Source organism: Nomascus leucogenys, chromosome 12 (genome assembly GCF_006542625.1).
Source record: "Nomascus leucogenys isolate Asia chromosome 12, Asia_NLE_v1, whole genome shotgun sequence".
In the NCBI taxonomy this organism is placed as follows: domain Eukaryota; kingdom Metazoa; phylum Chordata; class Mammalia; order Primates; family Hylobatidae; genus Nomascus; species Nomascus leucogenys.
Window position 1 is genome coordinate 81,997,198 of NC_044392.1, and position 27,565 is coordinate 82,024,762.

General features: G+C 39.0%; 1 protein-coding gene across 2 annotated transcripts in view; it reads left to right on the forward strand.

The window, feature by feature from the left end:
- EVI5 (ecotropic viral integration site 5) overlaps positions 1-27,565 on the forward strand; it is a 275,206-nt gene that overhangs the window by 148,591 nt on the left and 99,050 nt on the right. For both annotated transcript variants that reach the window (XM_030825042.1, XM_030825043.1), the window contains exons 14-16: positions 4,872-5,006; positions 13,092-13,232; positions 14,685-14,843. In XM_030825042.1, coding sequence (XP_030680902.1) covers positions 4,872-5,006; positions 13,092-13,232; positions 14,685-14,843 — 435 coding nt within the window. The remainder of the gene's footprint in view (positions 1-4,871; positions 5,007-13,091; positions 13,233-14,684; positions 14,844-27,565) is intronic.

The window sequence follows — 27,565 nt, forward strand, 5'->3', positions numbered from 1 at the left end:
AGGCAGTTATTGATTTACAATGGGAAATTGGTCAAACTGTCTCTGGCATTTGCTTATATAGTATATATAGAGATAAACATTTTAAAAATTAATCACACAATTTTTTTTAAAATTTTACTTGTAAGTTCTGAGATACATGTGCAGAATGTGCAGGTTTGTTACGTAGGTATATGTGTGCCATGGTGGCTTGCCGCACATATTGACTCATCCTCTAAGTTCCCTCTTCTTCCCCCTGAACCCCCAACAGGCCCTGGTGTGTGTTGTTCTCTCCCGTGTCCATGTGTTCTCATTGCTCAGCTCCCACTTAAGAGTGAGAACATGCGGTGTTTGGTTTTCTGTTCCTGTGTCAGTTTGCTGAGGATGATGGCTTCCATGTCCCTGCAAAAGACATGATCTCATTCCTTTTTATGGCTGCATAGTATTCCATCATGTTTATGTACCACATTTTCTTAATCCAGTCTATCATTGATGGGCATTTGGGTTGGTTCCAAGTCTTTGCTATTGTAAACAGTGCTGAAGTAAACACATGTATGCACGTGTCTTTATAGTAGAATGATTTATATTCTTTTGGGTATATGCCTGGTAATGGGATTGCTGGGTCAAATGGTATTTCTGGTTCTAGAACCATGTTGGTTGAACTAATTTACATTATCGTGAACATTATAAAAGCATTCCTATCTGTCCACAGCCTCACCAGCATCTGTTGTTTCTTGGCTTTTTAATAATTGCCATTCTGATTGGCATGAGATGGTATCTCATTGTGGGTTTGATTTGCATTTCTCTAATGATCAGTGATGTTGAGCTTTTTTTCATATGTTTTTTGGCCGTGTAAATGTCATCTTTTGAGAAGTGTCTATTCATATCCTTTGCCCACTTTTTGATGGGGTTGTTTTTTTCTTGTAAATTTGTTTAGGTTCCTTGTAGATTCTGAATATTAGACCTTTGTCAGATGGGTAGATTGCAAAAATGTTCTCCCATTCTGTAGGTTGACTGTTCACTCTGATGGTAGTTTCATTTGCTGTGCAGAAGCTCTTTACTTAGATCCCATTTGTCAGTTTTGACTTTTGTTGTGGTTGCTTTTGGTGTTTTAGACATGAAGTCTTTGCCCATGCCTATGTCCTGAATGGTATTGCCTAGGTTTTCTTCTAGGGTTTTTATGGTTTTGGGTTTTACATTTAAGTCTTTAATCCATCTTGAGTAAATTTTTGTATAAGGTGTGAGGAAGGGATCCATTTTCAGTTTGCTGCATATGGCTAGCCAGTTTTCCAAGCACCGTTTATTGAATAGGAGATCCTTTCCCCATTGCTTTTGTCAGGTTTGTTGAAGATCAGATGGTTGTAGAAGTGTGGTGTTATTTCTGAGGTCTCTGTTTTGTTCCATTGGTTTATATGTCTGTTTGGTACCAGTACCATGCTGTTTGGTTACTGTAGCCTTGTAGTATAGTTTGAAGTCAGGTAGCGTGATGCCTCCAGCTTTGTTCTTTTTGCTTAGGATTGTCTTGGCTATACAGGCTCTTCTTTGGTTCCATATGAAATTTAAAGTAGTTTTTTTCTAATTCTGTGAAGAATGTCAATGGTAGTTTGATGGGAATAGCATTGAATCTATAATTACTTTGTGCAGCATGCAAAATTTATTATTTAGAGTTGTGATAAGTGTTACAAAAGAGACGAGAACAGGGTTCCATGAAATGTTTGGGTTCCTGAAAAGAGCATAGAAATGTCATATCTTAAACTTAGTTAAAAGCTTAATGTATACTTAAATTCAAGCAATATTGGATACATTTGTGTGGACAACCCTTTTTCCAATTTCAATTTTTTTTCACTTAATAATATGAGAAACTTCCCCCAATACAAATATTTACTTTTTACTGTATTACTCCTATATCCTTCAAATATTGAAGATTTTTTTTTTAAGCTCAAGACACAAGCAAAAAGGATTACTGAGGACTTTCTAACTTACCTTTACCTTTGTAATTTTTGCAACACCAGAAAAGCACATAGGATTGAAAAGCAGACTCTGCTTACTAAAAAGAATTTCTGTCAGTTTCATTGGAATGGGATTGCTGGTATCACAGAAACATTATGAGATTGATTTACATAAATTAACTTGATGTAAGTATAGAGAGGTCATCTGTCATTTGCACGCTTTTAAATAAATGGCCCCCCTTGCTGAGACTGCCAGCCATCATAATTGTGGCAGTTGTCATTTGGCAAAACAAATTGTGTATCTGTCCGTTGCTCACTTGAATATGAAATGCACTCTTCTAGGAGTTTCTTAATACAAGAACATTATGTGAGATCTATATGCTTAGATTTTTTTAGAAGTTTGGATTTTTAAATATTATATAATTAATTTTTGGAACAGTATATATTAAAACAATATATTAAACTCTTCAACACCTATATGGCTTAAAGGTGAGGAACATGGGCTCTGTAATACAAACTGTCAATTAATAGCACTGTCAACTGCCGTTTGACCTTGGTGTACCCTATTAGTTTCCTTATTAGTAAGATAGTAATTGTGGTGAAGATTAAAGGAGAATATAAAGTGCTTAACAGGTGTCTGGCACATAGTAAGTGGTGAGTAGATGTTAGCTGCTATCATAATTGTCATTTCTGTCAAACATTAAAACGTGTTTATAAAACTGTTTTCCCCCTGTGGAAAATAGAATAAATTGAAACTACAGTGGTTAGCTTCAGGTAATTTATAGTTCACAGCAGCATCTTTTCCTTAGACAGTGTGTAATTTGCAGTATGTTAATTGGCCACCATCATGATGACCTGAGAATTATATTCTGTAAACTCTGTCAGTGGCAAAAAAATTTACATAATACATTTAGAATTATTTTAATCCAGAAGACTAATATGTTTTAGAGTATAAAAAGCATAAGATATATATTATCCAGAACGACTTGTTATCACAGCATTTCAGCTCTCTGTAAATTTTATTAATAAAGATTTGTGCCCAACATTACTGTGGCTTTTTGTACTTGATTGGATTAGTTGGTTTATACCAATCAAGAATTCCATTCTCATATGGGCCTTTGAGTTTGATGTTTTCTTGGGGATCTTCTAATATAAAGTCTTTGCAAACAAACCTGTACTACAGTTGCCAGGGCTTTAAGTTGAGGGCAAAAAAATTCTACCAGTACCCATGAAATAACTATGATTTAATTAAATAAATTATGGCACATCTAGTTTGGATGTGGTCATTCCAAAAGAATGGCTTTTTCCTAATTGATAAAAGGTAAGTATTTGCTAAGATGATGTGTCTGTTGCAGATGCACTTCTTGTATTGAAATATTGTTTCAATAGTATCAAAATTACTAGAAGAAATAATGTATAATGCATTCAATTAAAGTCCTCATTTGTACGTCTTTTTTTGGTAACTGGGGCAGGAGAGTACCATGTATTAAGCATCTTGTTATTTTTAATAGTTTTAATTTGACATCTGTTTTGTTCCTAACATATTAAAGAGTAAAAATAACCATGCTTTATTCATGCTAGTTCAGTAGAAGATTGTTTTTTATGACTTTATTTTGAAATTTTGAGTTGCCACATTTTCTTTACTACATGAATTAAATGTGAAGTGATAGACAATTTATTTTAGAAAGTATTTTATAATGAATTACATATTGCTTTTGTACAGAAGCTTTTGTATGGGCACTGGCTTAAAAATGATGACTTAAGTGTTTGCATCAATATTCATGTTTTATAGAGTAGGAAAGCAAATGGGAAGGTTGTGTGCTTCTGTGGTTAATTTCTTCGTGCAGCATCTGCGTCTTCTCTACTTCCAGCAATTATTTCTGTGTATATCTTTTTTTTTTTTTTTCTTGAGACAAGAGCCTTGTTCTGTCACCTGGGCTGGAGTACAGTGGCACAATCTCGGCTTACTGCAACCTCCACCTCCCGGGCTCAAGCCATTCTCCTGCCTCACCCTCCCTAGTAGCGGGGATTACAGGCATGTGCCACCGTGCCCAGCTAATTTTTGTATTTTTAGTAGAGACAGGGTTTCACCATGTTGGCCAGGCTGATCTTGAACTCCTGGCCTCAAGTGATCCACCCGCTTTGGCCTCCCAAAGTGCTGGGAAACCATGCATATCTTTTGAAGAAGATTTCTACATTTCTAAGGACAAATACAATTTTGTTATTTTGGAATTTAGATGGTTCATGTTATTGTGGGTACCCTGTTTTTTTTCCATTAGATTAAAATATATTTTTCAGTAATGTTTACATGTCTTCTGTAGTATATAGCAGTACTATCAAATAGCAATATAATGTGTCACATATGCAATTTAAAATTTTCTAATACCCACATTAAAAGGAGCAAAAAAAGGTAAAATTAATATTTTTATTTACTTCACTATATTCAAAATATTATTTTAACATAATATAAAAATCATTGAGATATTTTATTTTTTTATTTCATATTAATTCTTCAAAATCCAGTTTGTATTTTATACTTATATAACTTGTTTTAATCTGCATTAGCCACATTTCAAGTGTTCAGTAGCCACATGTAGCTAATTGCTATCCTATTTATTGGTCTGTAAAGTTAGAAAAAATTCTTTGTATCTGGATGGATGGACAGATAAAAGGAGATGTTTATCTTATATGAATCAGATTCGATCAGTGTAATAACTAGTTACCAAAACCCAATAATGTGGTCATCTTTATGGAAATCAAAGGTGGGCTTTTTTACTCATTTGAAAAGTTAATTGGAGGAGATACATTGGATATATTGGGTAGATGGAACGTCTCCTATTTAGTTGCCCTTAATGTAATATAACTGTATTATGTAGTTGCATTGTTTTTATTGTGTATACATGTTTATACTTTCATGAAATTTCAGTGTATGTCTGTAACCTTTAGCACAAATGCAGTTCCAACTACAACGAAGATTTTGTGCTACAGCTAGAGAAGGAATTGGTCCAAGCCCGACTGAGTGAAGCTGAGTCTCAGTGTGCACTAAAAGAGATGCAGGATAAAGTCTTGGATATAGAGAAGGTAAGAAACCTACACAAATGCAGTCACTCCCAAATTAGAGGGGATATGTGATATTAAGTACTTACTGAGCAATTTAATTGACTTAGGTGTTTTTATACATTAGAAGCCGTACATATTAGTTACTAAGAGGAAAAGGAAAAAAAGATTTTTAAAATTGCCAGTTATTCCTTGTTGCCTGCATACTAATCACAGCCCCATAATTAAGGATAAAAATGGAGATTAGAGCCCTTTTAGAGGAAAACGACCAGAATAATTTTCATAAAAAGAGTATCTAAATGTTGCAGAAGAGAGAAACTCAGGTGACAGAAGTTAACTCTTACCTTCAAATATTGCAATATTTTCAGGTGGAAGAGATAGAATAGGACTAATACACAGACATTTCAGGGAAAATTTCATCTGAGGGGGTGGAGCCAAGATAGCCAAATAGGAACAGCTCCAGTCTACAGCTCCCAGCGTGAGCAATGCAGAAGACGAATGATTTCTGCATTTCCAGCTGGGGTACCAGGTGCATCTCACTGGGGATTGTCAGACAGTGGGTGCAGGACAGTGGGTCTAGCGCGCCGAGCCTGAGCTGAAGCAGGGTGAGGCATCGCATCACCCGGGAAGCGCAAGAGGTCAGGGAATTCCCTTTCCTAGCCAAGGAAAGGGGTGACAGACGGCACCTGGAAAATCAGGTCACTCGCACCCTAATACTGCGCTTTTCCGACGGTCTTAGCAAACAGCACACCAGGAGATTATGTCCCGTGCCTGGCTTGGAGGGTCCTACGCCCACAGAGCCTCGCTCATTACTAGCACAGCAGTCAGATCAAACTGCAAGGCGGCAGCGAGGCTGGGGGAGGGGCGCTCACCATCGCCGAGGCTTGAGTAGGTAAGCAACGTGGCCCGGAAGCTCCAACTGGGTGGAGCCCACCACAGCTCAAGGAGGCCTGCCTGCCCCTGTAGACTCCACCTCTGGGGGGCAGGGCATAGCCAAACAAAAGGCAGCAGAAACCTCTGCAGACTTAAGTGACCCTGTCTGACAACTTTGAAGAGAGTAGTGGTTCTCCTAGCACACAGCTTGAGATCTGAGAACGGACAGACTGCCTCCTCAAGTGGGTCCCTGACCCCCGAGTAGCCTAACTGGGAGGCACCCCCCAGTAGGGGCAGACTGACACCTCACATGGCCAGGTACTCCTCTGAGGCAAAACTTCCAGAGGAACAATCAGGCAGCTACATTTGCTATTCACCAGTATCTGCTGTTCTGCAGCCTCCGCTGCTGATACCCAGGCAAACAGAGTCTGGAGTGGACCTCCAGCAAACTTCAACAGATCTGCAGCTGAGGGTCCCAACTGTTAGAAGGAAAACTAACAAACAGAAAGGACATCCACACCAAAACCCCATCTGTACGTCACCATCATCAAAGAACAAAGGTAGATAAAACCCAAAGATGGGGAAAAAACAGAGCAGAAAAACTGAAAATTCTAAAAATCAGAGCACCTCTCCTCTTCCTAAGGAACGCAGCTCCTCACCAGCAATGGAACAAAGCTGGATGGAGAATGACTTTGAGGAGTTGAGAGAAGAAGGCTTCAGACGATCAAACTATTCCAAGCTAAAGGAGGAAGTTCGAACCCATGGCAAAGAAGTTAAAAACCTTGAAAAAAGATTAGATGAATGGCTAACTAGAATAAGCAATGCAGAGAAGTCCTTAAAGGACCTGATGGAGCTGAAAACCACAGCACGAGAACCACTTGAAGAATGCACAAGGCTCAGTAGCCGATTCGATCAAGCGGAAGAAAGGGTATTGGTGATGGAAGATCAAATGAATGAAATGAAGCGAGAAGAGAAGTTTAGAGAAAAAAGAATAAAAAGAAATGAACAAAGCCTCCAAGAAATATAGGACTGTGTGAAAAGACCAAATCTACATCTGATTGGTGTACCTGAAAGTGACAGGGAGAATGGAACCAAGTTGGAAAATACTCTTCAGGATATTATCCAGGAAAACTTCCCCAATATAGCAAGGCAGGCCAACATTCAAATTCAGGAAATACAGAGAACGCCACAAAGATACTCCTCGAGAAGAGCAACTCCAAGACACGTAATTGTCCGATTCACCAAAGTTGAAATGAAGGAAAAAATGTAAGGGCAGCCAGAGAGAAAGGTCGGGTTACCCACAAAGGGAAGCCCATCAGACTAACAGCTAATCTCTTGGCAATCAGGCAGGAGAAGGAAATAAATGGTATTCAATTAGGAAATGAGGAAGTCAAATTGTCCCTGTTTGCAGATGACATGACTGTATATCTAGAAAACCCCATCGTCTCAGCCCAAAATCTCCTTAAGCTGATAAGCAACTTCAGCAAAGTCTCAGGATACAAAATCAATGCGCAAAAATCACAAGCATTCTTATACACCAATAACAGAGAGCCAAATCATGAGTGAACTCCCATTCACAATTGCTTCAAAGAGAATAAAATATCTAGGAATCCAACTTACAAGGGATGTGAAGGACCTCTTCAAGGAGAACTACAAACCACTGCTCAATGAAATAAAAGAGGATACAAACAAATGGAAGAACATTCCATGCTCATGGGTGGGAAGAATCAATATCATGAAAATGGCCATACTACCCAAGGTAATTTATAGATTCAATGCCATCCCCATCAAGCTACCATTGACTTTCTTCACAGAATTAGAAAAAGCTACTTTAAAGTTCAAATGGAACCAAAAAAGAGCCCACATTGCCAAGTCAGTCCTAAGCCAAAAGAACAAAGCTGGAGGCATCATGCTACCTGACTTCAAACTATACTACAAGGCTACAGTAACCAAAACAGCATGGTACTGGTACCAAAACAGAGATACAGACCAATGGAACAGAACAGAGCCCTCAGAAATAATGCCACGTATCTACAACCATCTAATCTTTGACAAACCTGACAAAAACAAGAAATGGGGAAAGGATTCCCTATTTAATAAATGGTGCTGGGAAAACTGGCTAGCCATATGTAGAAAGCTGAAACTGGATCCCTTCCTTACACTTTATACTAAAATTAATTTAAGATGGATTAAAGACTTAAATGTTAGACCTAAAACCATAAAAACCCTATAAGAAACTGGCATTACCATTCAGGACATAGGCATGGGCAAGGACTTCATGTCTAAAACACCAAAAGTAATGGCAACAAAAGCCAAAATTGACAAATGGGATCTAATTAAGCTGAGGAGCTTCTGCACAGCAAAAGAAACTACCATCAGAGTGAACAGGCAGCCTACAGAATGGGAGAAAATTTTTGCAATCTAGTCATCTGACAAACGGCTAATATCCAGAATCTACAATGAACTCAAATTTACAAGAAAAAAAACAACCCCATCAACAAGTGGCCAAAGGATCTGAACAGACACTTCTCAAAAGAAGACATTTATGTAGCCAAAAGACACATGAAAAGATGCTCATCATCACTGGCCATCAGAGAAATGCAAATCAAAACCACAATGAGATACCATCTCACACCAGTTAGAATGGTGATCATTAAAAAGTCAGGAAACAACAGGTGCTGGAGAGGATGTGGAGAAATAGGAACACTTTTACACTGTTGGTGGGACTGTAAACTTGTTCAGCCATTGTGGAAGACAGTGTGGTGATTCCTCAGGGATCTAGAACTAGAAATACCATTTGACCCAGCCATCCCATTACTGGGTATATACCGAAAGGATTATAAATCATGCTGCTATAAAGACACATGCACACATATGCTTATTGTGGCACTATTCACAATAGCAAAACTTTGAACCAATCCAAATGTCCAACAGTGACAGACTGGGTTAAGAAAATATGGCACATGTACCCCATGGAATACTATGCAGCCATAAAAAAGATGAGTTCATGTCCTTTGTAGGGAGATGGATGAAGCTGGAAATGATCATTCTCAGCAAACTATCTCAAGGACAAAAAACCAAACACTGCATCTTCTCACTCGTAGGTGGGAATTGAACAATGGGAACACACAGACCCAGGAAGGGGAACATCACACACCAGGGCCTGTTGTGGGGTGGGAGGAGGGGGGAGGGATAGCATTAGGAGATATACCTAATGTTAAATGACGAGTTAATGGGTGCAGCACTCTAACATGGCACATGTATATATGTGTAACAAACCTGCACGTTGTGTACATGTACCCTAAAACTTAATAAAAGTATAATAAAAAAAAAAGAAAATTTCATCTGAGTGTAGTTGTTAGAACTGTCCAATCTAGAACAAGTTACCTCAGGATATGTAGGAAGTTCCTTTTAGCCTGAGTGTACTTACAGAAGCTAAGTTCTTTTCAAGGATATTAAAGAAAATCAAAGATTAGTTAAGTAATGGGAATAGAAGAACTTCAGGTTTCTTATAACTTTCAGATTTAAAAGTTCTATATTACAAACTCTGAATCTCTTGTTTCCTGATCTGTAAATTTATTGGTGGCCTGGGCTCTTTGTCGTTTGTTCCTGTTTACTCTTAGGTGATAGCTAGCTACTGAATCCAAAAACCTGATAGATAATGGACATAACAGTCTCAGGTGTTTTTAACTATTTTCTTAATGAAACAGAACAAGTGTAACTAGAATCAGTAATGGAATAATTTTGCTAGAAAGCTCCTTGCTATTTTTATATTTCTGGAAAATGTGTTATCTCGATTTGTTGAGAAAAAAAGCCAGCAAGAATGCTGAAAGAAATGGCTAACAGAATATTTGGTCTTTAACTTAGGTGTATTCTGGGTTACATGATTTAGAGCAGAATCTGTGTCTTACAGTTAGAAAGATTTTGAATATTTGATAGAAGTGTATTTGGGTTCCATTCAAAAATGGATTTCGTTAAGTGGCTGTGTTGTTTTTCACATTATAAAGTAGAAAGGAATTTGAAAGGTAGCATGCTTCCTATGGTAATTTCTTCCTGCAGCATCCTCTTTTTTTCTGCTTCCAGCAGTCTTTTAAATGCATATGCAGCAAATTTTTGGTTTTCAATTGAGAAAATATTTAAAGTCCATCATAAGAAAGTGTAATTGGTGAGAATAACTTCATTTCCTCATCCCTGTGAGCAAAAATTTGCATGTGTACTGTGAAATATTTAGAGATAGAAAATTTCGTAGAATCAGGCCTTGAAATCTCAATGTTACCTCAGTTTACCATTTTACCTAGGGAGCTTTCCCTATGGCCTCATTTTGGATCTCTTGGTAACTCTCCAGAGAAGTTTGATACTGAGCTACCCTGTATCCTTTTCATCTTTTAATATGGTGGGAAATTGATCTAAATCTTGTATCTGTGTGCTGGGATAATTGGCTAGCCACATGTAGGACAATGAAACTGGATCCTCTTCTTTCACGTTATACAAAAATCAACTTAAGAGATGGATTAAGGACTTAAACGTAAGACCTGAAACTATAAAAATTCTAGAAGATAACATTGGAAAAACCCTTCTAGACGTTTGCTTAGGCAAGGATTTCATGACCAAGAACCCAAAAGCAAATGCAATTAGAACAAAGATAAATAGCTGGGACCTAATTAAACTAAGGAGCTTTTGCACGGAGAAGGGAACAGTCAGCAGAATGAACAGACAACCTACAGAGTGGGAGAAAATCTTCACAATCTATACGTGTGACAAAGGACTAATATCCAAAATCTACAACGAACTCAAATCAGTAAGAAGAAAACAATCTCATCAAAAAGTGGGCTAAGGACATGAATAGACAATTCTCAAAAGAAGATATACAAATGGCCAACAAACATATGAAAATGTACTAAACATCGGCTGGGTGCGGTGGCTCATGCCTGTAATCCCAGCCTTTTGGGAAGCTGAGGTTGGTGGATCACAAGGTCAGGAGTTCAAGACCAGCCTGGCCAAGATAATGAAACCTCGTCTCTACTAAAAATACAAAAAATTAGCCAGGTGTGGTGGCCGGTGCTTGTAATCCCAGCTACTCAGGAGGCTGAGGCAGAGAATTGCTTGAACCCGGGAGGCAGAGGTTGCAGTGAGCCGAGACTGTGCCACTGCGCTCCAGCCTGGGCGACTGAGCAAGATTCCATTTCAAAAAAAAAAGAAGAGAAAAAATACTAAACATCACTAATGATCAGGGAAATGCAAATAAAAACCACAATGTAATACCACCTTACTTCCATGAGATTAGCCGTAATCAGAAAATCAAAAAACAGTAGATGCTGGCGTGGATGCAATGAACAGGGAACACTTCTGCACTGCTAGTGGGAATGTAAACTGGTACTGCCACTATGGAAAACAGTGTGGAGATTCCTTAAAGAACTAAAAGTAGAAGTACCATTTGATCCAGCAATCCCACTACTGGATATCTATCTACCCAGAGGGAAAAAAAGTCATTATTTGAAAAAGATACTTGCACTCGCATGTTTATAGCAGCACAACTCACAATTGCGAAATCGTGGAACCAACTCAAATGCCCATCAATCAACAAGTGGATAAAGAAACTGTGGTGTGTGTGTATATATATACGAATATATATATTCATTCATATGTATGAATATATATATTCATACATATGTATGAATATATATATTCATTCATATGTATGAATATATATATTCATACATATGTATGAATATATATTCATACATATATATGAATGAATATATCATATTCATACATATATATATATATGAATGAGATGGAATACTAGTCAGCCATAAAAAGGAATGAATTGACAGCATTTGCAGTGTCCTGGATGAGATTGGAGACTATTATTCTAAGTGAAGTAACTCAGGAATGGAAAACCAAACATCGTATGTTCTCACTGACATGTGGGAGCTAAGCTGAGGACGCAAAGGCGTAAGAATAATTCAGTGGACTTTGGGGACTTATGGGGAAGAGTGGGAAGGGAGTGAGGGATAAAAGACTACAAATAAGGTGCAGTGTATACTGCTTGGGTGATGGGTGCACCAAAATCTCACAAATCACCACTAAAGAACTTACTTATGTAACCAAATACCACCTGTACCCCAATAACTTATGGAAAAATATAAATAAATAAATCTTGTATCCATGAATCAAGTTAATTTCAGTTGTTTCATTGAATCAATTGGTAAATTGTTTAATTTGTATTAATTTCTTGACTGTTGATGTAAATAGTGACTAATACACAGATTTGATGCCTCTCTCAAAAATAACATGCTGAGGAAATACAACAAAAACAGATTTTGGACTACTATTTTCTATAAATATTTAAAAAGTAAATTATGTTCATGCTTTATCTGGAGTCCTGATCAGAAGTTAGTAAGTTTATTGCCATACTGAAAAAATTTTTAATCCTGTTGCTCCATAACTCTGATTAGTATTTTTTTTTAACAAATCAGAGTTAGATATTTGTGTTCTCAAAATTAAGTACAGTTCCCCTCATACATTGCTAGTGGAAATGAAAAGCAGTACAGCTGCTTTGGAAAAGTTTGGCAGTTTCTTAAAAGTTAAACATAGAATAATTACCATCTGAGCCAGCAGTTCTACTCCTAAGTATATCTTAAGAACATTGAAAGCCTAAGTCTACACAAAAACTTTTGCACCAATGTTCATAGCAACATTATAATAGTCAAAAAGTGGAAACAACCCAAATTTCTGTTAACTGATGAATAAATAGATTAAATGTGGTATATCTATACCGTGGAATATCATTTGGCATAAAAAAAAGATTGAACCTTGAAAACATTGTTCTAAGTGAAGTAAGGTTGTCACAAAAAGCTGTAAATACATATGATTCCACTTACAAGAAATGTCCAGGTAGGCAAATTCATGGAAACAAAAAGTAGATAGGTGGTTGCCAGGGGCTGGGGAAGTGGGGAATGTAGAATGACTGGTGATTAGTATAGGTTTTCTTTTTTGCATGATAAAAATATTCTGAAATTAGATTATGGTGATGTTTAAACAACCCTGTAAATACTCTAAAAACCACTGGCTCTTGTGTATTTTAAAAGGGTGAGTTTCATAGTTTGTGAATTATATTTCAGGATAGCTGTATAAAATTAAATACATTTAAGTATGGAACAAAATAGCTGTTATGTGTGCTGTATTTTATTCCTTAAATTTAAAAATCCCAAATTAAATTTTCTTCTTCTTTAGAGGAATAACTCCCTTCCTGATGAGAATAATATCGCAAGGCTTCAGGAAGAACTCATTGCTGTGAAACTTAGAGAAGCAGAAGCCATTATGGGTTTGAAAGAACTTAGACAGCAAGTCAAGGATTTAGAGGAACACTGGCAGGTATATTAATGTATTTTGTATGCTTTTTAAAAAGAGAGTAAAACCCAAATATCCAATTTGTAAGAGTTTGAAGTACCTGATGACCTGCAGTAGGAGATGAGTTTAAAGTGAGAGAGACCCTGTTTAATGTCAAAATAGAGAGTATTTATAAACTGAAAGTGCATTTAAGCTGTTTCTCCCTCTTTAATTCTTATAATAAAATAAAAGATACAGTAGACATCAGATCATATTTTTGTCATTGTACCATTGTGCCTTGTGTAACTTTTTCTGAAAAACTGTAAAAGTGTTCTATGCAATACATATTTTGTCTTAAACTTTGATATTAAGTCCATTTTTGGTTAGTGTGAAACAGCAGAAGGGTGACAACATTATAAATTTAATGTATAAATTAGTAACTTAGTTACCTCACCAAATAAATGACATTTATCTGGTATATGACCACAAATTTATTCATATATGAGGGAAATGTTGACAAGGAACAAAATACATGTTCTATACAAGGACCGAAATTAGGCCTCGACATTGTCGTGCCTTTTTTAAAAACATGTTTTGACAAAGTATCAGATTGCAATAAACTTGAAATTTTTAAAACAAAAAAGACAAAACTTGTCTTTTGTCACAGCTATTTTGAGAAACACTGTCCTTAACTTCTAACATTCCTTCCTGAATGGCCCCATTTTTTAAAATAATGTATTGGGATTTCATTGAAGATAATATGAAAAATCTCTCATTTAAAAAATTACAGTGAAAATTGTAATCTTTTCAAGAATTAATCCGCAGTATATAGAGAAAAAAATTTGAACTATATTTGAGTTTATATCCCAGATCTGTGCTGCCTGTGTGTGATCCTCCTAAAGACACTTAATCACAATGTTCATTTTCTTACCTGTGAAAAGCCAAAAATGTCTCCACACACATCGCCAAATGTCCCCTGGGGGGAGCAAAATTGCCCCAGTTGGGAACCAATAATGGCAATAATGTGAATGATGCTTCCTAAAGTTGTTTAATATGGTGACCCTAGGCAGTGAATTCTAAAATTGCCTGTCTTTCTTCTCAGGTCTCTCTTTTCTCCAATAAATACTTTTTTTTTTTTTTTTTAAAGTAGAGACTAGAGACAGGGTTTCATCATGTTGGCCAGGCTGATCTCAAACTCCTGACCTCAGGTGATCTGCCCACCTCGGCCTCCCAAAGTGCTGGGATTACAGGTGTGAGAGCCACTGCGCCTGGCCAGTAAATTCTATCTTAAATATACTTAAGATCTGCAAGGTCTTTTTATGAAACCCTTTTATTCAGATGATAATAGTGTCTGATTAATAGGATTTTCTAGGGATTAAATAAAATAATGTGTGGAAAGTGTTTTATATAGCACAGGCCTGAAATAAGCGCTCAGTAATGTTAGCTCTTATTTTGATACTGAGAGTATTTGTTGCAATATAATTTTTTATGCTTTAGCGCCACTTAGCTCGTACTACTGGGAGATGGAAAGAGCCACCTAAGAAAAATGCTATGAATGAGTTACAAGATGAACTGATGACCATTCGACTTAAAGAAGCTGAAACACAGGCAGAAATAAGAGAAATAAAACAAAGGATGATGGAAATGGAAACACAGGTATGATGGGAAAGCCCAGTATCTTTAATAAAGTATCATTAACTGATCAAGGGTTTGTGCACAGATTGTATCATCCACAGAACAGAGATAAAAGGTGAAAATATGAAACTGTATAGACCGCAGTTTTCTAGCCCAAATGAAGATGGCAAAAAATTATTATATTGGATTTCAGAGATTTAATCCTTCTTTGACCCATTCAACAAAGTTCAAGGAAGTCAAATTTTATTTGACTTTATTGGGTAAAACTCATAGCATTGCCCTGTTGCATGACTTGAGAAGGAACACCATGCAGAGCAAAATTTCTCAACCTCAACACTTTTAACATTTTTGGCTAGAAGATACTTTGTTTTACGGAGCTGGTCTGTGCATCCCTGGCCTCTACCCACTATATGCCAGTAACGTCTCTCTTACCTCAGGTTGCGATGGCCAAAAATGTTTCTGCACACATTGCTGAATGTCCCCTGGGGGGCAAAATTGCCCCAGTTGGGAACCACAGATGTATATTATAATGTGAGTGATGCTTCCTAAAGTTGTTTAATGTGGTGACCCCGGGCAGTGAATTCAAAATTGCCCTTCTTCTCAGGTCTCTCTTTTCTCCAATAAATTCTATCTTAAATATACTTAAGATCTGCAAAGGTCTTTTTATGAAACCCATTTGCATGGTAAAGGCACATTTGGTTTTCATGTGGTACATTTGTTTGGACCATATTCTTATACTCTGTGAATGTTGTTTTTTGGCTTTTAAAGTATTTATTCAGTCAGTAGGGGGCATACTTAACTCATACATCATTCTGTATTCCAGTGTGCAAAATGGTCATAATCTCAAACCTGGTAACATGAACATGTAATTTCTTCAGAATAAATATATCTTGTTTGACATTGTTCAAAGTTATTTTCTTATACTTTTCTTGTATTATTCTATATAAAATACTTTCTACACGTTATTTTATTCGGTATAATTAAAATAGGAAGAGGTACTATTGAGATTATGAATAGTAGAAATCTTAAGTTTTACAATGGGAAGTTTTATTTTTGTAATCAGATTTTATTTTAGTATAGATACTAAAGATGAAAACACAGCTTTTAAGCCATTGTTGAGAATTTATTTCACAGTGGGTAGAGGTGACTAAATCAAATCCAGTAGACATGATTTTGAGAACTTGTGAAACACAAAGCACTATCAGCTATTAAAGGACTTACACTTGAGAAATCAGGTATGCATAGACTATATTTAATATAATTCAGACATTTGGTAAGAGAGTTAGATAGGAATTGCTATGGAGACTAGGAGGGGAAAATTAATTTCAACTAGGTGGTTTGGAGAAAGATTTCCTAAGGAATTTGTATTGTGCCTAATACCATCGCTGACTAATAAGTGTGATTTTGGATGGATTTTGCTGGAAGCAGGATGGTAATAGGCACTGGTTCCTAAATGCCAGTATTTGGACTGGTGGTGATCCATAAATTTTCACATTGATAAATGAAAAAAAAAAATAAAAACAGTGTAGTGTAATGGTGATGGTGTGTAGTAATCTAAAGATTATTATATCAAACACCCATGTATTTAGATTAAGAAATTTGTCCATGTTTATACATGTAACTCCAGTTCTGTCATTTTAAGGACTTTTAGAAAAGTCTGTCAGTGACTGTACCTCAATTTATTGATCCACTCTCTTTTTGCTCTTGCAAACAGTGCTACTCTGAACATCTTGCTTATGTTTCCTCGTGTATATCTTCAAGAGTTTCTTAAGTACAAAGGTTCTTATCGTTTTTGTTTGTGTCTGCCATCAACACTGTTGGCAGTCTGGAACCTGTGGACCCCTCCTTAAAATAATATTTTTTAATGCGTAAAACCAAATACAAAGGATTGCAAAGCAAGCTTCTTCTGTTGAGATATAGTTATCAAAATACTAAAATCATGTTTGTGCTGTAGATCACATAGACAGAGATACAACACATTCCCATTGCTGGATTCAGGTTTTTAATATTTTAGATTTAGATTTTTTTTTTTTAATTTTTATTTTTTAGACGGAGTCTTGCTTTGTCGCCCAGGCTGGAGTGCAGTGGCCAGATCTCGGCTCAGTGCAACCTCTGCCTCCCGGGTTCAAGCTATTCTCCTGCCTCAGCCTCCCGAGTAGCTGGGATTACAGGCACCCACTACCACACCCGGCTAATTTCTGTATTTTTAGTAGAGACGGGGTTTCACCATGTTGGCCAGGCTAGTCTCGAACTCCTGACCTTGTGATCCACCCACCTTGGCCTCCCGAAGTGCTGGGATTACAGGCATGAGCGGCCGTGCCCTGCCTCGATTTAGATTTCTTACGATAAATTGTACTGTATTTTTTCCCATCTTAATTTCAATTTATGTGTTTATATCTCTGATAAACAACATATAGATGGGTACTTTTTAAAATACAGTCTGATAAATGATTGTTCAACTCTCCATAGGCTAAAAACCACTGAATATATGTACACTTGAGGGAGGTCAATTTTATAATACATGAACTATATCTCAATAAAGCTATAAAAACTGGCTGGGTGCAGTAGCTCACGCATGTAATCCCAACATTTTTGGAGGCCAAGGCAGGTGGATCACCTGAGGTCAGGAGTTTGAGACCAGCCTGGCCAACACGGTGAAACCCTATCTCTACTAAAAATACAAAAAAATTAGCCAGGCATGGTGGCACATGCCTGTAGTCCCAGCTATTCGGGAGGCTGAGGTGGGAGAATCGGTTGAACCCAGTAGGTGGAGGTTGCAGCAGTAAGCCAAGATCACGCCACTGCACTCCAGCCTGGGTGACAGAGCAAGACTCCATCTCAAAGAAAAACAAACTAAAAAATTTAGTCTCATAGTTTCTTTTGCTGTCATGTTTGGTCTCAGTTTTGTAATTTTATTTAGATTGATATCTGTCACCTTGCTAGCTATTTTGTTTATTCCATCTGTTCTTTGTTTCTTTATTTCTTTTTTTCTACCTTCTCTTGGATTTATTAGATATTTATTGTGATTCCATTTTTATCTTCACATTTGACTTATTTATTTATACATCTTTCAAGAGTTTTTTTAGTGGTTGTTCCAGGTTTTACAATAAATAGAGTTTACCTTCAAATAATAAATTATAAATAATAAATGAATAAATAATTGTACACTTCATGTGTAATCTAAGGCTCTTACAACAGTGTATTTTCAAATCTTTCTACCTCTTTTGTGAAATTGTCATACATTTTACATATTGTCCAAACATATATGCTACTAATTTTGCATTAAAGTTTTCTTTCATAGAAATTGAAAAACTTTTAATGAAATGTGTTTTTCCTTCAAGATATTCTGTTTCAGCGCCCTTTGTGCAGATCCATGTTTCTGTCTGGTATCTTATCTTTTCTGCCTTAAAAACTTCTTTTATCATTTTCTTTAGTGCTGGTTTTTGTTTGATAAAATGTTTATTTCTTCAATTTTAAAAGATATATTTGCAGGATATTGAATTCTGCCTTGACAGTTTTTTTCTTTTAACACTTTAAATCACTCTGCTATCTTGTTAGAAACCATGCCAGCCAGGACTCTGTTGTAATTCTTATTTTTGTTCCTCAACATGTAATGTATTTTTTTCTCTGGTTGCGTTCAAGCTTTTCTCTTTGTTTGTAGCAGGCCGAATATGATATACCTAGATCTGGATCTGGTTTTTTTTTCTTGTTTTTTTTTTTTTTCTCTGAGTTTCTTTGATTTGTAGATTTGTGTATGCCATAAATTTTGGAAAATTCTTGGTTGTTATTTCTTTTTTTTTTTTTTTTTTGAGATGGAGTTTCACTCTTGTTGCCCAGGCTGGAGTGCAATGGTGTGATCTCAGCTCACCACAACCTCTGCCCACTGGGTTCAAGCCATGATCTCCTGCCTCAGCCTCCTTAGTAAGTGGGATTACAGGCATGTGCCACCACGCCTGGCTAATTTTGTATTTTTAGTAGAGACAGGGTTTCTCCATGTTGGTCAGGCTGGTCTCAAACTTCCGACCTCAGGTGATCCACCCGTCTCGGCCTCCCAAAGTTCTGGGATTATAGGCGTGATCCAGCATGCCCGGCCCTTGGTTGTTATTTCTTCAAGTATTTCTTCTCATGCTCCCTTCTTCAGGGGTTTCAATTATACATGTGTTAGATTGTTCAAGGTTGTCTAACAACTCTTGGTTGCTCTGTTCTTTTTGCCCCTATCATTTTTCTCTGTTTTCAGTTTCCATTGACTAAAACATTTTTACTGACAAATTATTAAGTTCACTCATTCTTTCCATTGCTTTGTCGAGTTGTTTGATGAGCCACTGAAGGCATTCTTTACGTCTGTTACTGTTTTTCATTTCTAGCTTTTCTCAAAAAAAAAAAACATTTTTTTTTTTTTTCAAAGAGAAAGGGTCTCACTGTGTTGCCCAGGCTGGTCTCAAACTCCTGAGCCCAAGTGATCCTCCCACCTCAGCCTCCCCAAAGTGCTAGGATTACAGTCATGGGCCACTGTGCCCAGCCCATCTCTAGCTTTTCTTTTTGACTCAGTTTTCATTTTTCTGCTATTACCTATCTAATCTTATGTTTTTCACCTTTCCCTTAGAGCCTTTAGCATATTAATCACAGTTATTTTAAATTCTCTGTCAGATATTGTATTAGTCAGGGTTCTCTGGAGGGACAGAACTAATAGGATATATATATATATATAAAGGGGAGTTTATTTAAAGTATTAACTTACATGATCACAAGGTCCCACAATAGGCTGCCTACAACCTGAGGAGCAAGGAGAGCCAGTCCAAGTCCCAAAACGGAAGAGCTTGAAGTCCAATGTTCAAGGACAGGAAGGAAGCATCCAGCATGGGGGAAAGATATAGGCTGGCAGTCTCTCCTTTTCACGTTTTTCTGCCTGCTTTATATTCATTGGCAGCTGATTAGATTGTGCCCACCAGCTAAGGGTGGATCTACCTACCCCAGCCCACTGACTCAAATGTTAATCTCTTTTGGCAACACCCTCGCAGATACACCCAGGATCAATATTTTGTATTGATCTTGGATATTAACTCAGTATTAACCATCACAAGTCCACCCCTTGTCAGCTTGAACTTGAACCTATGCACATCTCCTGAGATCATACATAATCTTCAAATAAAGACAATAATGAGGTAATAATTATTACGCCTAACATAATACAACTATCCTTTGTACACCCAGAAACACACCAATCCCCGACTCAAATACTATTACATAAAGTTAACAGTACTTAAATGCTGATATGAAGTCAATAAATCTTATGTCACCTGATAAAATATATTTTCTTAGTACAAATATATACATACACAAACATGATTTTAACAAAAGAAGGAGGAGACACTCATGACAGTTACAGTCCTTGTTTCTGCAGCTGGTCATGTAGCTGCAGCTGGTATTAATGACTACCTTCCGTTACCCATTCTGTATTCCCTTTGCCTTCAGCAAGCACGTCAGCAGGTCATGTTTTTTTTCCTGGTGGAGTGATCCAAACCTTCATTCCTCAGGGGTCTGGGCCATCTGTAGTCCTGCCTGGATTGGGATGTTGTAGTTTCCCATTGACCTTAATCATAGAGCATGGTAATACTAAGATGCTCTGATGGATCTCCTGTATTCCATGCATATTCTTCTTTACCTCCGTTGGGGAGTAGCAGACTGATTTCATCTTGATAGTCCGGGTCAATCATCCCAGCCAACACGTAATTCCCTTCTTAGCTTGTTGACTTAAAGGTAGGAAGAGTCTGAAGTGTCCAGGTGGCAATCTTAACTTCCAGTTTAATGGAGTCCTTGTGTTTTCTGGTGGTAGCGTTCCTCCCTCTGGAACTAAGACCTCTAGGCCAGCAGAATTAATGTTGCAGGAACAGGAAGCAAGAATTTTGCTAGTGGATCACTAGGGGTGACAGTGAGTGGTGCCACATGCACTTCCACCCCTTGATTCCTGGACCCGTGAATCGTGGCTATGGGAGAAACAGTACCATATATTGGATGCTGATTCAGAGCATACATGGCCTTCTGGAGAACTTTGCCCCAGCCCTGCAAAGTATTGTCACATAGTTGACATTGTAATTGTGACTTCAAAAGGCCATTCCACCATTCTATCCATCCAGCTGCTTTAGGATGATGGGGAACATGGTAAGACCAGTGAATTCCATGAACGTGAGCCTACTGCAACACTTCTTTGGCCATAAAGTGAGTGCCTTGGTCAGAGGCAATGCTGTGTGTAATACCGTGATGGTGTTTAAGGTATTCCATGAGTGCACAGATGGTAGTCTTGGCAGAAGCATTACATGGAGGATAGGTAAACCCATATCTGGAGTAAATGTCTATTCCAGTGAGGACAAACCTCTGCCCTTTCCATGATGGAAGAGGTCCAATATAATCAACCTGCCACCAGGTAGCTAGCTGATCACCCTGAGGAATGGTGCCATATCAAAGGCTCAGTGTTGGTCTCTGCTGCTGGCAAATTGGGCACTTAGCAGTGGCTGTAGCCAGGTCAGCCTAGGTGAGTGGAAGTCCATGTTGCTGAGACCATGTGTAACCTCCATCCCTGCCACCATGGCCGCTTTGTTCATGGGCTTATTGGGCGACGATGGGTGGCTGGGAAGAGAGGTTGAGTGGTGTCCTCAGAACGGGTCATCCTATCCACTCAATTATTAAACTCCTCCTCTGCTGAGGTCACCCGTTGGTGAGCACTCACATGGGCTACAAATGTCCTCACAGTTTTTGGCCACTCAGAGAGGTCCATCCACATACCTCTTCCCCAAATTTTTTTGTCACCAATTTTCCAATCATGCTTCTTCGAAGTCCCTGACCGTCCAGCCAAACCATTGGCTATAGCCCATGAATCATTATATAATCGCACATCTGGCCATTTCTACTTCCATGCAAAGTGCAAAACCAAGTGCACTGCTCGAAGTTCTGCCCACTGGGAAGATTTACCTTCACCACTGTCCTTCAGGGATGTCCTAGAAAGGGGCTGTGGTGCTGTGGCTGTCCACTTTCAGGTGGTGCCTGCATATCGTGCAGAACCATCTGTGAACCAGGCCCTGGTCTTCTCTTCCTCTGTCAGCTGATCATAGGGAACTCCCCATGAGGCCATCAGTGCAGGCTGGAGAAGAGAAGACAGGGTGGCAGGAGTGGAGACCATGGGCATTTGAGCTACTTCCTTATGGAACTTACTTGTCCCTTCAGGACCATCTCAAGCCTGATCACGTATATACCACTTCCATTTGATGATGGAGTGCTGCTGTACACAGCCCACTTCATGGCTAGATGGGTCAGAAAGCACCCAGTTCATGATAGGCAGTTCAGGTCGCATGGTGACTTGATGACCCATAGTTAATGACTATGATGAACCATGGTACAGTTTCCACCAAAGCCCAGTAACAGGCCAACAGCTGTCTCTCAAAAGGAGAGTAGTTATCTGCAGAAGATGGCAGGGTCTCGCTCCAAAATCCTAGAGGTCTCTGCTGTGATTTACCTGTGGGGGCCATGAATCTCTGTTTTTATAATTCAAATTAGTATTTTGCCCATTTGACCTAGAAGTTTTCTGCTTGTATAAATTAAGTAGGAATGCAGCAGGCTTCCTACCAATTTCACTTCTAGGAACACCATGATTAATTAGCCAATGCCAGAGCTCTACACAAGTCAGACTATTCTGGTTGCTGCTTTGCCACTGCTGTTCATGACAGTAGCTACGCCCACCTTGCGTTTGATGGTTGAGTGCCGCCACTTGGCCCCTGCCACCTCAGTATTCAATTATTCCCATTATATTTAAATTTTGTAGTTGAGTAACTGTGGTTCCCACCATTAGATCTGACATATTAAAAAGAGCAATTACAGGGCTCTTCAAAGATGCAGGTGCTGCCCTCACAAATGTATTTCAAAAGGCATTGGTCAAGAGTATGTCTTCTGGACCCTCCCAGCTGAGATGAGTAGGTCTAAAGTGACTAATCCACTCCACCATCCCAATCTCCCTAAGCCTTGGGATCCCTTCCTCTACATTAAACCAAGGGAGATCAGGCGTTTCCAGCTCTCTCACAGTGGGCCATCTTCTAATCCATCTTTCAGCTAACCAAGCAAATAAACTATTAGAAACTTTTTTAACTCCCCGAGTTGCAACATTGAATGCTGAGTCCCTACTTAGTAGGCCCAAATCAATAAATTCAGCCTGATCCGACTCTGTGTTCCTTCCACCATTATCCCATACCCTTAATATCCATCCCCATGGCTTGTTTTCCAGATTTCCGTTTATATAAGTTACAGAACTCGGTTTTTTTTCAAGTGTAGCGCACCTCCTCATGGGTCACACTCTCAACCTCACCCTCTAGGGGCCCACTGAGACTTTAACTTAGTTATAGGTCTAGAAGCAAACGGGTGTTGTGGGTGGCTCCTGAGGAGACTCAACATTATCTTGCCTGGCAACTGCCTCAGGGGAGGACATCAATGTTATCTCAGGCAGTGCAGGGTTCATCTCCTCAGACAAAGGCAGAAAGGCTGATGGCAGCATGGGTTGGGGAGGGGTTGTTTCCACTACTGGGGATGGGGAAGCTGTTCCTTCTGACAAAAAAGGTTCATCAGAGTTTACAAACCTCAATGTCCCCAGCTTCATCAGGGTCCTCCCACACGTCCCCATTCCAAGTGTTAGGGTCCCATTCTTTTCCAATCAATGCCCTCACTTTAACAGTAGACACCTGGCAAGGCTGTGCATGCATCTTTCGTTGCAGGTCAGCCACTCACATGAAGAGCTTGTGACTGTCTACTCTCATTCAGGGCAATCTTAGCAGATTTGAGGCTTAGTATCTGCTTTTGAAGCCGGGGGACAGAATCCCTGAATTCATCATTTTCTTTCATCACTTTGTCCAGTGAACTTAGGAGCAACCAACCAACTTCATTACATTCCTTGGTTCTCCACATATAGTCAATGGTATTATGTATAGAGTCACTAAACTGCTTGCCTCTCACATATAGTAAATCAGGAGTGTCAAATGCATTTATTTTGCATAACTCTCTAAACAGTTCATGCCAAGAACTATCAGTGTGCTCCATACTATTAGAAGTAGAGTCCTTAGCATTTTTGGGTCTTACCATTATTAAGCAGCCAACTCCAGAAACCCCCAAACCAGTGAAAGAACTCTATCCTTAATATTCTGTTCCTGTAGAACCACTCCTGGTACCAAAATCTGTATTAGTCAGGGTTCTTTAGAGGGACAGAACTAATAGGATATATATAGGAATAATAGGAGATATATATATATATATAAAAATATATAACATAAAATACATGTATATTATATATAATACACATATATGTAACTCATATATATATATATATATATATATATATATGAGTTTATTAAGTATTAACTTACACGATCGCAAGGTCCCACAATAGGCCGTCTGCAAGATGAGGGGCAAGGAGAGCCAATCCGAGTCCCAAAACTGAGGAGCTTGGAGTCTGATGTTTGAGGGCAGGAAGCATCCAGCACGGGACAAAGATGTAGGCTGGGAGGCTAGGCCAGTATCTCCTTTTCACACTTTTCTGCCTGCTTTATATTCACTGGCAGCTGATTAGATGGTGTCCACCAGATTAAGGGTGGATCTGCCTTTCCCATCCCACTGACTCAAATGTTAATCTGTTTTGGCAACACCCTCACAGACACACACAGGATCAATACTTTATATCCTTCAATCCAATCAAGTTGACACTTAGTATTAACCGTCACAGATATTTTTAACATCTGTGTCATATGTAATGCTGGTTCTGTTGATTGCTTTGTCTCTTGGGAATGCTTTGTTTTTCCTTGCCTTTTCCTATGCTTTGTAATTTTTTTGTTGAAAGCTGGATATCTTGTGTAGGACTGCAGACTAAGTCAAATAGTTTTTTTGCCTGGAAATGGGCACATTTTTCCTTCTGCTAGGCCTTTAATGTGGGAGATTCAAGTTAATATAGTCCAGAGATGGGTTGAGTTTGAGGTTTGTTGTTTCTGTGGTATCATCAGTGCACCACAGGCTTCAAATTCCCTTAGCAATACCTTATTTTTCCCTTAACAATATCTTATTTTTAGAGTAGGAGCTGGTTTGCCAGAGGGATTTTGTGTCTTTAGGTCTTCCCTTTGCATAACGTTTTAAAAGGGTCTGTCATCAGCAGTATTCCATTTGTTACTTATTACAGAAGAGTTGGAGGGGCAACAGTGTTTTCTATTGTTCTGATGAAGCCTCAATCTTAGACAGGCACAGTGGCTAATGCCTATAATCCCCAGCACTTTGGGAGGCCCAGGCAGGAGGATCGCTTGAGGCCAGGAGTTTGAGACTAGCCTGGGCAACATAGTGAGACCGTGTCTCGTATAAAAATTTTTAAAAATTAGCCAGGTGTGGTAGTATTTGCCTGTAGTCCCAACTACTTGAGAGGCCGAGGTGGAAGGATTGCTTGAGCCCAGGAGTTTGAGGCTGTGGTGAACCCTAACACCACTGCACTCCAGCCTAAGCCACAAAGCAAGATCCTGTTTCTAAATTAAAAAAAATAAATGGCTGGGCACGGTGGCTCACACCTGTAATCCCAGCACTTTGGGAGGCTGAGGCGGGTGGATGACCTGAGGTCAGGAGTTTGAGACCAGCATGATGAAACCCCATCTCTACTAAAAATACAAAAATTAGCCAGACGTGGTGGTGCATGCCTGTAATCACAGCTACTTGGGAGGCTGAGGCAGGAGAATCACTTGAACCTGGGAGGCAGAGGTTGCAGTGAGCCAAGGTCGCACCATTGCACTCCAGCTTGGGCAACAAGAGTGAAACTCCATCTCAAAGAGAAAAATTAATTAATTAATTAATTAGATAAATTCAGTCTTAGGCTTCATTATGTCCTTTGATCTGGTGTGTTTGGTCTTTAGTGCTCCTGCCCACCCCTAGATGTAGTCCGAGGCACAAAACGCAGTTCTGCCCCTTCCCCAAGATGCAATGGCTTTCACCAGTGCCCCAAAGACAGCAGCGTTTCTTGGCCCTGATCCACACAGATGAAAGCGTATATTCCCTAGAGGAGACAGGCAAGGTTTAGCGCCTTCCTATAGTGACTGCTGTTCCCCTCCCTGAGTCCTGTACCATGAAGGTTTCTTTCTCAAGACTCCCACCAGTCTTTTGTGTGTGTACCTGTTGGGGTACCTGAAGAAAAGTGTGCAAGAGTTTGTGAACTTAGACTCTAAGTCTGCTGCCTCCTGAGCCTCCACACTGTCTAGCCAGCCAATACTTAGCTTCCACCAGTTTGATATTTATTCTAGCTGTATCATTCTTAGCTTGTGGCCGTATCTGCTCCAGGTGAGAAAGTGCTTAAATCCCATTGCATCTCTCCTGGAAGGTTCCGGGTTTGAACTTAGTTTGGCTGGCTTTTTTTTTTTTTTCCTTTTTTTTTTTTTTTTGATGGAGTCTTGTTCTGTCGCCCAGGCTGGAGTGCAGTGGCACGATCTCAGCTCACTGCAACCTCCACCCCCGGGGTTCAAGCGATTCTTCTGCCTCAGCCTCCTGAATAGCTGGGACTACAGGCGCATGCCACCACGTCTGGCTAATTTTTGTACTTTTAGTGGAGACAGGGGTTTCACCATATTGGCCAGGCTAGTCTTGAACTCCTGACCTCAAGTGATCCTCCTGCCTCGGCCTCCCAAAGTACTGGGATTACAGGCATGAGCCACTGTGCCTGGCCTTCCTTCTTTTTTTCATTGGAAGGGTAGGAGCAGTTCTTTGACCTTCTGCATCCCAGATCACAAAAGTCCTGATTATGATGTATTTGTGATTGTTTTGTTTGGTACTTTTGGTTTCTTTCTTTTTTGTTCCTTTTTTCTTCCTTTCCTCCTTTTTATTGGATTAATTTAGTTTTTTCTTTCACTTTCTCTGTACTGGTTTGACTCTTATAATTTCTTTTGTTTTCTATTAATGTTTACTACCTGAAAAAAATTGAAAATGCTTACCTGGGTGAACAAAGTCTAAAGTTAGTCATCATCTCTGTATCCTTTCCAAACATTTATAAGGGCCTGTAAATAACTTCATGTGTTCTTCTGTCTTACAAGTTATTATTGTACATCTTTTAATACCTCCAAACTACTAGATATTATTATTATTATTTTATGGAGTCAGAGCTTATCTGGATTTGTTCACCTGTTAGCCAATTATTTTTGCTCTGAATTCTTTTGTTTCTATTTAGTTTTTTTTTTCTTTTTTAAATAGGGTCTCACTGTTTTGTCCAGGCTTGAGTGCGGTGGCTGTTCATAGGCTCCATCGTATCTCGCTACAGCCTCAAGCTCCTGACCTCAAACAGTACTCCTGTCCCAGCCTCCCAGGTAGCTGGGACTACAGGCTGCTCTCTCTTCTTATATTTGACAGTTTCTGGTTTCCATCCTGCGTTCTAAATCTGTCACTTTTTTTTTTTTTTTTTTTTGAGACGGAGTCTTGCTCTGTCACCCAGGCTGGAGTGCAGTGGTGCAATCTTGGCTCACTGCAAATCCTGCCTCTGAGGTTCACGCCATTCTCCTGCCTCAGCCTCCCGAATTGGGACTGCAGGCACCCGCCATCACACCTGGCTAATTTTTGTTTTGTTTTGTTTTTTTTAGTAGAGACAGGGTTTCACTGTGTTAGCCAGGATGGTTTCGATCTCCTGACCTTGTGATCCGCCCGCCTCAGCCTCCCAAAGTGCTGGGATTACAGGTGTGAGTCACCACGCCCAGCCCACT